Source organism: Xiphophorus couchianus, chromosome 23 (genome assembly GCF_001444195.1).
Source record: "Xiphophorus couchianus chromosome 23, X_couchianus-1.0, whole genome shotgun sequence".
NCBI classification, from domain to species: Eukaryota; Metazoa; Chordata; class Actinopteri; order Cyprinodontiformes; family Poeciliidae; genus Xiphophorus; species Xiphophorus couchianus.
In genome coordinates, this window is record NC_040250.1 from 16,456,471 (window position 1) to 16,470,136 (window position 13,666).

Here is a 13,666-nt window from a genome sequence, read left to right on the forward strand (position 1 = left end):
TCAACACAACGCACAATGCAATAAAATTGACATTTATGAAATTAACGCATATAAGGTAGAATGGCTCGTGTTTCTAAACAAAATTACGACAAAAAAATGTGGAAAATTAAAAAGATGTAGCCTTTGTGCTGGTTGTATAAGTCAAGGTTACCCAGTGCTCTGAAAATTTCTATGTATACAATATATTTTTATCACCTTCTTACCTCTTCAGATGTTCTCCTCCTGTCAGGCAGCACTAGTGTATTTGCATGACTTCCAGGTACTATAGTAGATCCAATACTCATTCTGGGTCCAACTAACATGTAGCGTTTGTCTCCAGATCTGTACTGGATGCTGTGACACAGTGTCCCATCATAATTAGTCTCTTGCAGATATTTAGAAGTATAGTCTGTAGATTTGGAGCACTGCATAGCAATCAGCACGATGATACTGATGATAAACAGAATTGAAACTGCGCCCAAAGTGATCATCAGGTAAAAAGTCACATTATTTTCTTCATCATCATTTGCTGCACTTTTAACATCAGAAGCTGCAAAAGCCTCTTTTGGTTCCACCACTTTAACAATCACAGTAGCTGTTGCTGATAGTGAAACGTTTCCATTATCCTTGACCATTATGACCAGTTTATGTTCAGCCTCGTCTGTCTCTGTGAATGAGCGAAGAGTTCTGATCTGTCCAGTGTAGCGGTCCAAACCAAACAGACTGTGGTCAGTAACTTCCTGCAGTGAAAACAGCAACCAGCCACTATATCCTATATCAGCATCATAAGCTCTGACTTTAGTCACCAAGTGTCCTGCGTTCACGTTGCGTGGAATCTCCTCCACACCTTCAGCAGAACCATTAGAGCTGAGTGGATACAGGATGACTGGAGCGTTGTCGTTCTGATCCAGAATGAACACGTTCACTGTGACGTTGCTGCTGAGTGACGGAGTCCCAGAATCAGTGGCGACAACTTGGAACTGGAAAGTTTTCAGAGTGTCAAAATCAAAACTTTTCAGTGCCACAATTTCTCCTGTCTCAGAATTAATGCTTAAAAATGAAATTAATGTGCTATCCTTGCTTCCCTCTTCACTAACATGGTACGATATACGTGCATTCTCGTTTTCATCTTTGTCAAAAGCTTTGACAGAAAACACCAAGGAACCTGGTTTGTTACCCTCAGTTGTATAAAAATAATATGGATTTTGTGAAAATTCTGGACTGTTGTCATTCACATCTGACACCACAACGCTGATTGTTTTTTCAGATGACAGTGAAGGATGCCCTTCGTCTTTTGCAGTTATTGTCAGGTCATATCGTGACGTTTTCTCTCTGTCCAGATTTGATTTGGTTACTACTGAAAACATATTGTCTTGCAATGATGCTGACAAAGCAAAAACAATCTCCTCACTTATCGTGCAAATAACCTTTCCATTAAGTGCTGAGTCCAAATCATTTACACTGATTAGCGCAACAGTGGTCCCTGGTCGAGAATGTTCGGGAATTAAGCTTGAAAATGAAGTAACTTCAATCTCCGGAGCGTTATCATTAATATCGATAACTTTTATGACGACAGTTTTTTCTGCTGTGAGTGGGGGGAGGCCTTTATCAGATGCTCGAATTTCTATGTCATATTCCTCTTTTTCCTCAAAGTCTATTAAACCTTTTACTGTTATCTCACCGGTTAATGCATTGATATCAAAAAGATTTAGGATATTCTTACTCACACTGTTGCTGAAGGAGTAAATTACTTCTCCATTTGGACCTTCGTCTAAATCAGTTGCTTTAACCTGTACAACTGTTGTTTTTATTGGCGAATTTTCACTGAGCATCACTGAATAAACATCTTTTGTGAAAACGGGCACATTGTCGTTTACATCCAAAACATTTATTAAAATATTCATATTACCGGATTTAGGAGGTTTACCTCCATCCACGGCCGTGAGTGTCAGAGAATGGTTCCTTGCTGTTTCCCTGTCTAAAGGTTTCTGCACAATCAAAATCGGTAGTTTAATGTCGTTTCTTTTATCCTTAACCTCCAGTCGAAAATGTTCGTTTTGGCTAAGTCTATACTGCTGCACAGAGAACTGACCGCTGTCTGGATCTTTCGCGGCTGTGAGCTGAAATTTTGTTCCGGGCAACACCGATTCGTAAATCTCCATAGTGGTCTGGTTGTCTTGGAAGCTGGGAGAATGATCGTTTATATCCACCACTTCAACCCTAACGTAATGCACTTCTAGCGGGTTTTCAAGCACCGTTTTCAGATTTATTAAACACGTACCGCTATCTGAGCACACCTTCTCTCTGTCGATCATTCGGCTGACATACAGGTTTCCATCGACTTGGTTTACACGAAAGAGGGGATCAGCATCACTAGACACTACCCGATACTTTCTGTCACTGAGTGTGCTTTTATCCAATCCCAGATCTTTTGCGACGTTTCCGACCACCGTTCCTTCATTTATTCCCTCGGAGATCGAATATCTTAATTGTGCTGCAGCTAACTTCCACAAAAGCAAAGCACAGAAGCCTCCGAATAAATATCCCCGTGCTCTTCCTGCCGCACATTTCCTTTGTCCCATGGTCAACCAAAAGGCAGTAATCCACAAGAAGCACACGATCAAAACTCTTCCGCTGCAACAGAAAGCACCGCTTGGAGTTCAGGAAGACAGTCGCCGTTTACATGCAAAAATCGCATACATCCGATCATTTTACGGTCCTTTGTGCAGAGAAAACGAAGCAGCAGCCAAACTGAGGGAAATGATAAAAAGGTGGAACCATAAGAGAAAGAAGAGCCACTCGTCTGTTGTATACGTTTTACATCGCACTGACACCACGCGTTCTTTATACTTACTGCAGTTCCTCTTGAACAAGATTTTAAACATGTTCAAGTCAAAAACAAGGTTTTCAGAAAAAATTTACAGAGCCACTTCAAGATAAGTAATTCTAAATCCAATTTGAACAACATATTTGGCCATAATTGTTTTTATTGTTATTGCGGGTAAATACATAAATAACAACCTTATCAATGCCACAGCCTTAAACAAAAAAGTTCAGTACCAAGGAGAGAGACTGGAAGATTCCCTATCTGTTGAAATACTCAATTACCTACATGTTGCACCTTCTGTAGGTAAAGTGTGTATTCTTCAAACGCATTATGTACAATACAAGCAGAGTTAAAACGCTGCATAACTATTACAAAGCTAATATATATATATATATATATATATAAGCATATTTAGAGAATGTTGTCTAGTTTGTTAAACATTCAGTACATTGAGTCTTGTCTTAGTTTGCAGTTCAGACTAAGTTAGTTTTCTATTAATCATTGCTGACAATACACTGTAGGGCTGCGATTAATAAGCTGTGGTATCTTACTCTCATTCTGATTAATCTTAATATTCTCTGTGAACTATTATTTGCAGCATAGAAAAAAATCCAGTCAAGCTATTGGTATCTCAACAAAATATGTGGTATTTTTAAAAGTTTTCTTAGCTCACTGAATAAAACTGGGATTACAAGCAACGCTCATTCTGGAGGAATTCTTAGTATTTAATGTTTCAGCATCAATGTGATATAGCAGTGTCAGTGCCATAAATAGCAAGTGCCAGTTTCATTGCTTTTGAGGAAAGGTTAGTCTTCAGAGCTACTTTCTCTGAAAATAATTTGAGTAACATGTTGTATTTCTTATTATGCATTTGAAAAATTGAGGAAACCATAGTTTTCTAGATTTTGGCAAAACAAATCTACAAAATATAGAATGGAATCGTAATGTTTTACCCGAGTCGGATAACTTGATCTACTAATTTATCAAACATTTCCACAAACAAAATTATGGCTTATAGAAAGTTTCTTACCTCTTCAGATGTTCTCCTCCTGTCAGGAAGCACTAGTGTGTTTGCATGACTTCCAGGCACTATAGTAGATCCAATACTCATTCTGGGTCCAACTAACATGTAGCGTTTGTCTCCAGATCTGTACTGGATGCTGTGACAAAGTGTCCCATCATAATTAGTCTCTTGGAGATATTTAGAAGTATAGTCTGTGGATTTGGAGCACTGCATGGCAATTAGGACAATGATACTGATGATAAACAGAACTGAAACTCCACCCAAAGTGATCATCAGGTAAAAAGTCACATCATTTCCCTCATCATCCTTTGCTGCACTTTTAACATCAGAAGCTGCAAAAGCCTCTTTTGGTTCCACCAGTTTAACAATCACAGTAGCTGTTGCTGACAGTGAAACGTTGCCATTATCTTTGACCATTATGACCAGTTTATGTTCAGCCTCGTCTGTCTCTGTGAATGAGCGAAGTGTTCTGATCTGTCCAGTGTAGCGGTCCAAACCAAACAGACTGTGGTCAGTAACTTCCTGCAGTGAAAACAGCAACCAGCCATTATATCCTATATCAGCATCATAAGCTCTGACTTTAGTCACCAAGTGTCCTGCGTTCACGTTGCGTGGAATCTCCTCCACACCTTCAGCAGAACCATTGGAGCTGAGTGGATACAGGATGACTGGAGCGTTGTCGTTCTGATCCAGAATGAACACGTTCACTGTGACGTTGCTGCTCAGTGACGGAGTCCCAGAATCAGTGGCGACAACTTGGAACTGGAAAGTTTTCAGAGTTTCAAAGTCAAAACTCTTTAGCGCCACAATGCTTCCAGTTTCAGCGTTTATGTTGAGAAACGAAGTCAGTCTGTCATGACTGCCCTTTTCTCTTAAAATATTGTACGAAAGAAGCGCATTATCACCATCATCTTTGTCATAGGCTTTTACTGAGAAAACGGAGGCCCCAGGGTTGTTATTTTCTGTGATGTAAAATGTGTATGGGCTTAATACAAACTCAGGCAGGTTGTCGTTCACGTCAGACACAACGACTTTCATAGTCTTTTCACTTAAATATGGTGGTTCACCTGAGTCTTTTGCACTGATGGTGACGTCATATTGAGACATAATTTCTCTATCCAACCGTGACTTGGTCACAACTGCGTACATATTTTCTTGCAAGGACTGAGACAAAGAAAACGGGACATCTTCTCTGATCGTGCAAATCACTTTACCATTTATCCCAGAGTCCAAATCATTTACACTAATAAGAGCTACAGTAGTTCCTATCTTCGCATCTTCCCTAATCAAACTAGAAAATGACGTCACTTCTATCTCAGGTGGATTGTCATTTACATCTCTAACACTTATCATAACACTTTTATCACTTGTAAGAGGAACCGGCCCCTTATCAGAAGCCTGGATGTCAATTTCATAAGATTTGCTTTCCTCAAAATTCAGCTGACCTGTCACTTTAACTTCACCCGTGTTTTCATCTATACTAAAAAGCTCCATTAACTTGGAATCAATTTCGTTACCAAAAGCATATATAATCTCACTATTGGCACCCTGATCCAAATCCGTTGCATTTACTTGAATTATTACAGTTCCAATCGGGATGTTTTCATCAACTGTAACAGAATACGTTTCTTTTGTGAACAACGGGGAATTGTCATTAACATCAAGAACATCCACAGTAATTTCTATATCTCCAGACTTTGCTGGTTTACCTCCATCCATCGCTGTCAGACGCAGTCTGTGTTTTGCAGCTATTTCTCTATCCAGCTGCTTCTGCAGAACTAAAAATGGCACCTTACGATCCTCGCCTCGATCTTTGACTTCTATTCTGAAATGTTCGTTGTGGCTGAGTTTGTACTGCTGAATGGAGAACTGGCCTACATCGGGGTCGCGGGCTGCCTGCAACTGAAATCTCGCCCCCGGTAGGGCTGACTCTGAAATCTCAAGCTTCTTCTCTTTCTCCGGAAAAACGGGCGAGTGATCGTTCACATCCAGGATTTCCACTGACACGTAATGGATCTCGAGTGGGTTTTCCAGCACGGTTTTTAGGTTGATTAGACATGGGCTGATACGTTCGCACACCTCTTCTCTGTCTATTTTGCTTTTCAGATAAAGGATACCGTCGTTTTCATTTACCTCAAAGGGGGTCTCGGTTGAGCCTCCCACAATGCGATATCCTCTGTTTTTCAGTGCATTCTTTTCCAGTCCCAAATCCTTTGCAATGTTCCCAACAAAAGTTCCACCTTGTACCTCCTCGGAAATAGAGTATTTGAGCTGCGCAAACACCACGCTCCATAATTCGGTTAAAGCAAATAAAAGAGCAAACCAACAATGTCGCGCCCGCCGTGCGTTTCGTATTCTTTGTTCCATAACAAAAAAAAGATGAAGGTGCGGCAAAAAAGGCCGTATCTTGAAATGAAACAAGATTCCTGAAAGCTGTAATGTATAAATGAATGTTTATAAGTGTATAGAATGTGTAAGTTTACCAAATATTTAGTGTAACACTACGATGTTAACTGAATCGGTGTTATCGTAGAATAAGAGGTCGTGGGTGGAGAAAGAGCAGAGCACTGAGAGGGAGTAGCGTAGTTGTCCAGACATTTATTGAACCTCCCTTTTAACAGAACAGAACCCGTCTCGGGCACGCCTAAAAAAGCCAACGAAGAAGAAAGAAACGGCTCCTCTTAAAGGCACAGCACAATTCCTTAACTATGGATCAACTGTAGTAACTGATCTTGTATATAATCACATGAATTCAAAAGGAAAAAAAAAAAATCATCTTACATTAGCAACATTTGCGGTAAGCCGCGATCTTACGCACAGATTGCTTTTCGGCTGAATATGAGGGATGTGTTTCTGGATGTTACGTGATACAAGCTCTGCGGATACCCTGACCATCACTGACACCAAGCGTCTAAAAATATATGTTGTATTTCTTGATATTCGTGGACGTTTTCTTCACGACAAAAACAATTATAATTTGTAGCTATTGGTGATGAGAAAACAGTGTTGCAAAAACACATTAAACATGGTATTGACATTTTGCATTTGATGAAAAAAATTAGCGGGTTAAGAAAATATTAAATTGTAAAATACTAGGATCCCAGCTGTCGATGGCTGCAAAAAGTTGTATGCGAACGCATTTCCAATTTTTTTTTCTATTTAACAAAAAGCGATATGAGAAGAATAAAAAAAGAAATGTTATGTTCAGCAAGTTATGTTCAGCTTAGAAAATTTCAAGGCTAAATTATTGATCTTACCTCTTCAGAAGTGCGTCTTCTGTCAGGTAACACCAACGTGTTTGCATGACTTCCAGGTACTATAGTAGATCCAATACTCATCCTGGGTCCAACTAACATGTAGCGTTTGTCTCCAGATCTGTACTGGATGCTGTGACACAGTGTCCCATCATAATTAGTTTCTTGGATATATTTTGAAGTATAGTCAGTGGATTTGGAGCACTGCATTGCAATCAGCACGATGATACTGATGATAAACAAAACTGAAACGGCGCCCAAAGTGATCATCAGGTAAAAAGTCACATGATCATCGTCATCATCCTTTGCAGCACTTTTAACATCAGAAGCTGCAAAAGCTTCTTTTGGCTCCACCACTTTAACAACCACAGTAGCTGTTGCTGAGAGTGAAACGTTTCCATTATCCTTGACCAGTATGACCAGTTTATGTTCAGCCTCGTCTGTCTCTGTGAATGAGCGAAGTGTTCTGATCCGTCCAGTGTAGCGGTCCAAACCAAACAGACTGTGGTCAGAAATTTCCCTCAGTGAAAACAGCAACCAGCCATTATAACCTATATCAGCGTCATAGGCTCTGACTTTAGTCACCAAGTGTCCCGCGTTCACGTTGCGTGGAATCTCCTCCACACCTTCAGCAGAACCATTGGAGCTGAGTGGATACAGGATGACTGGAGCGTTGTCGTTCTGATCCAGAATGAACACGTTCACTGTGACGTTGCTGCTCAGTGACGGAGTCCCAGAATCAGTGGCGACAACTTGGAACTGGAAAGTTTTCAGAGTTTCGAAGTCGAAACTTTTCAGTGCCACTATGTCCCCAGTTTCAGAATTAATATTTACAGAAGGGATCTGCGTATTTGTTACTTCTCTGTCTTTCAAAATTTGATATGAAATTATTGCATTACTTCCTTTGTCTTTATCGCAGGCTGTTACAGAAATAATTTTCTCACCTGGGGTGTTATTCTCACGAATATAAAATGTGTATGGATTTTTAGAAAATTCGGGAAAATTGTCATTTGCATCAGATATATCTACTATAATATTTATTTCTGAATGTAAGCTTGGTTCTCCTGCATCCTTCGCAACTATTAATACGTTGTATTGAAATGTCTGTTCTCTGTCTAGACTAGTTTTAGTTACTAAAGAATATATATTATTCTTTAAGGAAGGAGTTAAGTGGAAGGGAAGATCTGGATTTATGTAACACATAACTTTTCCGTTCAGACCCGAATCAGCATCTTTTACACTAATGAGCGCCACTGTTGTCCCTGGCTTTGAGTCTTCTGGGAGTGCTTGAGAAAATGACGTCACTTCAATCTCTGGTTCATTGTCATTTAAATCAACAATATTGATTATCACACTCGTCTCTGTGTTCAGCGTTGCTGTGCCTTTATCGGATGCCTGGACATCAATTTCATATCTGCTACATTCCTCGAAATCTATGGTTCCTGATACAACAATGACTCCATTCTCATGATTTATATTAAAACGTTCACGTACCTGTGCATCCACGTCGTTTCCAAATGAATATTCCACCTGCCCGTTTGATCCCTCATCTAAATCTGTTGCGCTAACTTGGATCACCGTCATCCCAACAGGGGAGTTTTCTTTTAATGACACAGTGTATGATTCCTGACTGAAAACGGGCGGATTATCATTAACATCTGAAACATTAACGACTATTGTCATGTTACCAGATCGTGGAGGTTTACCTCCATCTAATGCTGTCAAAAGTAACACGTGACTTTTAACTGTTTCTCTGTCAAGGGGCTTTTCGAGAACCAAACTAGGCGTTTTACGGTCTTCGCCTCGATCTTTCACCTCTAATCGAAAATGTCTATTTTTACTTAACCTGTATTGCTGAACAGATAATAAACCACTATCAGCATCCCGCGCAGCTTGCAACTGGAATTTTGCTCCTGGCAACGCAGACTCAGAAACCTCCAAGATGTTTTCTTTTTGCTGGAATATTGGTGAATGGTCATTAACATCCAGAATCTCCACAATGACATGATTAATCTCCAGCGGGTTTTGAAGCACCAGTTTTAAGTCAACAAGGCAGTCCTTTCTTCGATCGCAGATTTCCTCCCGGTCAATTTTTCCGTTCACGCACAAGACACCGTCGTCCTGCTTGACTATAAAAGGAGGCTCTTTCGACCCGTAAACAATACGCATGCCCCTTTCTTTCCGCAGAGTGTTATCAAGACCTAAATCCTTTCCAATGTTTCCAACAATTGTTCCTTCTGGAGCTTCTTCGAGGACAGAATAACGGAATTGCGCTGAAGAGCTGCTCCACACCGATATCAAAAACATTATTATTGAAGTCCATTTTGTCTGCCCTCTCCGTGTGGATGATCGTCTTTGTTCCATGACGGGAAAGGGAACAAATAACTGGGGAAAAACGTAAAACGCCGCGGAAAAAACTTTTCACATGTGCTAAAAATGAAATTATTCCTACGCATTCGTTTTCAGAATTACACCATTCTGAAAGATATCTGCCAGATAAAATGTGAAATTCGCCGGCGTTCAAAATAACGACCTGGCTACAATAACTGGATAGGAAAGAGATGGGTGTAGTCTAAACCATACAAGCACACAGAGATATAGTTTGTTATTATACTGACACCAAGCGTCTTGGACGACACCCTGCAGAATAGCAATCCAAACATCGAGAAAAAAACAATACTTGAAACACGAAAGTTGCTACATAATTAATGAAGCAAGCATACCCTTTTCCAACTCAAAGCTAGTTAACTTTAGGACACCTTCTCTAAAAGTTTCAACAAAGGTTTGAAATTCGGTGTCAATTCCAACTTTTCAAAATAGATTTATTTTATTATAATATAACTGAGGAACACAACACAAATCTTTTTAATGTGACAGACAACACCAAGCCGCAACAGTGAATTCATGGAGGGGTAACGCGTTGCAAATAATAAGAAAAAAAATGTAACAAAAAAAAAAATTCACAAAACAGGATACAAACTGAAAAAAAAAATCACAGAGACAATTTGACACACCAGCAAACTCACTTAAAACTCATTACCACAATGTTCATCATGTATTATTAGAATTAATGAACCCTTTCAATTGATTCCCTTAAATCACTTAAAGCAGACGGAAAATGGTAACATGTCAAGATGATAAAAAAAAAAAAATGTTTGTAACTTCCTGAACCAGTATCCATAAACTTATGAATGGATAGTCGCTGCCAAACATGTAGGAATAAAGACTGTAAGATAAAGAAACCTGACTAACATTCCAAAACTCTTTTATGGAAACAATAAAATTGCTTAACAATATTGAGTATCTAGAATCAGATATTTGTCTATATGTGCAGTGACCACAAATAACCCAAATTCTGTTGATCCTTTAAGCAAGGCACTTTAATGCCCTCGACAAAGGTAGTAAACGGATAAAAATACATATTACACACCGAGGAATCAAATTTCAACCACAGCACCGATATCAAATGAATGCCATCAGTAAGAACGTACGCATACACTTACCTCTTCAAATGTTCTCCTTTTGTCAGGCAGCACTAGTGTGTTTGCATGACTTCCAGGTACGATAGTTGATCCTATGCTCATTCTGGGTCCAACTAACATGTATCGTTTGTCTCCAGATCTGTACTGGATGCTGTGACAAAGTGTCCCATCATAATTAGTCTCTTGGAGAAATTTAGAAGTATAGTCAGTGGATTTGGAGCACTGCATAGCAATCAGAACGATGATACTGATGATAAACAAAACAGAAACGGCGCCCAAAGTGATCATCAGGTAAAAAGTCACATCATTTCCCTCATCGTCTCTTGCTGCACTTTTAACATCAGAAGCTGCAAAAGCTTCTTTTGGCTCCACCAGTTTAACAATCACAGTAGCTGTTGCTGATAGTGAAACGTTTCCATTATCTTTGACCATTATGACCAGTTTATGTTCAGCCTCGTCTGTCTCTGTGAATGAGCGAAGTGTTCTGATCTGTCCAGTGTAGCGGTCCAAACCAAACAGACTGTGGTCAGTAACTTCCTGTAGTGAAAACAGCAACCAGCCATTATATCCTATATCAGCGTCATAGGCTCTGACTTTAGTCACCAAGTGTCCTGCGTTCACGTTGCGTGGAATCTCCTCCACACCTTCAGCAGAACCATTGGAGCTGAGTGGATACAGGATGACTGGAGCGTTGTCGTTCTGATCCAGAATGAACACGTTCACTGTGACGTTGCTGCTGAGTGACGGAGTCCCAGAATCAGTGGCGACAACTTGGAACAGGAAAGTTTTCAGAGTTTCGAAGTCAAAACTTTTCAGCGCCGCGATGTCCCCAGTTTCAGAATTAACATTCAGAAAAGATGTCGGTATATTGGTTCCTTCTTTATTTCTCAAGATTAAATATGAAACAAGTGCATTACTACCTTCGTCATTATCAAGCGCTGAGACTGATAATATTTTCTCTCCCGGAGTGTTATTTTCTGTTATATAAAAAATATACGGATATTTATGGAATTCTGGCTTGTTGTCATTTATGTCAGACACAAGAACTGGTATAATCTTTTCTGATGATAAAGATTTTTCCCCTGCATCTTTCGCGATGATTCTAACATTATATCGAGCTTCCTTTTCTCTGTCCAAAATAGTTTTAGTTACAAGAGAATAAACGTTGTTTTGTAAAGAAGGAGTTAGCAAAAACGGAAGGTCTTGGTTTATGTAACACATAACTTTTCCGTTCAGACCTGAATCAGCATCTTTTACACTAATCAACGCCACTGTTGTCCCTGGCTTTGAATCTTCTGGGATCGCATGAGAAAATGACGTCACTTCAATGTTTGGTTCATTGTCATTCACGTCAACCACATTAATTACCACTGTCTTATCTGTCTTTAGTGTGGCTGCGCCGTTGTCAGATGCTTGAACATCAACTTCATATTTGCTACATTCTTCAAAATCGAGCACTCCAGTCACAACAATGACACCAGTTACTGGATTTAAGCTAAAACGTTCACGTAGCCGCGCATCCACGTGATTTCCGAATGAATACATAACCTCTCCGTTTGATCCCTCATCTAAATCTGTTGCGCTAACTTGGATCACGGTCGTACCAACAGGGGAGTTTTCTTTAATTGACACAGTGTATGATTCCTGACTGAATACTGGCGGATTATCATTAACATCGGAAACATTAACGACTATTGTCATGTTACCAGATTTTGGAGGTTTGCCTCCATCTAAAGCTGTCAGAAGTAACACGTGACTTCTAGCTGATTCTCTGTCAAGAGGCTTTTCAAGGACTAAACTAGGTGTTTTGCGGTCTTCGCCCCGATCTTTCACCTCTAAACGGAAATGTCCGTTCTGACTCAGCTTATATTGCTGAACAGAAAATAAGCCACTATCAGCATCACGCGCCTCTTGCAACTGAAATCTCGAGCCTGGCAACGCAGATTCAGAAATATCCAACGTACTTTCATTATGTGCGAACACAGGCGCATGATCATTTACATCCAATATCTCCACAGCGACGTGATGGATTTCCAGCGGGTTTTGAAGCACTGTTTTTAAATCAAGCACACAAACCTTGCTTCGATCACAAATTTCCTCTCGATCAAATTTTCGGTCCACATACAGGACGCCATCATTTTGGTTTACTCTAAAGAGGGGCTCTGTCGTTCCGTAAACAATACGGATGCCCCTCTGTTTCATTGTACTCTTGTCAAGACCTAAATCCTTCGTGATATTTCCAACAGCTGTTCCCTCTTTAACTTCCTCGAAGACAGAATATCGAAACTGTGCTGCAGAGCTGCTCCAAAAAGAAAACAAAGTCATCATGAATGTGATCCATTTTATCCACTCGCTCCGTGTTTTAGGCCGCCTTTGTTCCATGTTGAAAATATGCTAAAATAAAAATATTATGAAATCCTCTACGAACATCGACTTTCATGTGCTAATATGGAATTCCTGCAACACGATAAAAACGCAACTGTTCTCTAGTAGAGAGTTTTCATACAAAATAAGAGCCCGCACATACAGCAAATGCTTATCTTCTGGAGAGAAAGAGGATGGATCAAGTGGAAATCACGACAAAAGCTGAACATATTACTTGTCCTTAGACTGACACCAAGTGATCCTCAGCGAAACTACAGCGACTCAATTTCAGGGAAATAATAGTAAATGTATCCAAAAGCTAAACGTTTGATGTAACAAGTGCGAAAATTTTGTTGGCCTGAAAAGTCAAATGAATCCCAAAATTTCAGCACATCTTTATACAACCATCATGGCATCAGCTCAACCTTTGAAAGAACAGTGAAGGAGTATGCTGGCCAACAATTACATCATCACCACGGACAGCAGTTTTCATGGCTATGCAACAAAAATCTGAACCAGAAAAAGTAAATAAATAGAAATAGAAATAAAAAAGGAAGCTATAGAGTAACTTGCATTGTTTACACCATAACTGCAAATGAATGTCCATCAATGTTTACAAATGAGCAACCTAAACATGTATTCACCAAAACGCAAACATATAATAGCCTAAATAATTGCAGTACAATGAAAAGTAGCACAAACAACTTATTTGTGTCCAAATAGCAAGAGTAGAATG

The 13,666-nt window shown here is 39.7% G+C and overlaps 1 protein-coding gene across 8 annotated transcripts in view; it reads right to left on the bottom strand.

The window, feature by feature from the left end:
* LOC114138898 (protocadherin alpha-C2-like) overlaps positions 1-13,666 on the bottom strand; it is a 191,399-nt gene that overhangs the window by 135,340 nt on the left and 42,393 nt on the right. The window contains exon 1 of one of the 8 annotated variants that reach the window (XM_028008380.1): positions 10,588-13,104. The exons of 4 other annotated variants lie outside the window; for them this stretch is intronic. In XM_028008380.1, the coding sequence (XP_027864181.1) occupies positions 10,588-12,948 (2,361 nt within the window). In that variant the 5' untranslated portion in view covers positions 12,949-13,104. Of the gene's footprint in view, positions 1-203; positions 2,739-3,836; positions 6,428-7,087; positions 9,625-10,587; positions 13,105-13,666 lie in introns of those variants that run through there. 3 more of the 8 variants (XM_028008381.1, XM_028008379.1, XM_028008383.1) reach the window with 3 other exon arrangements.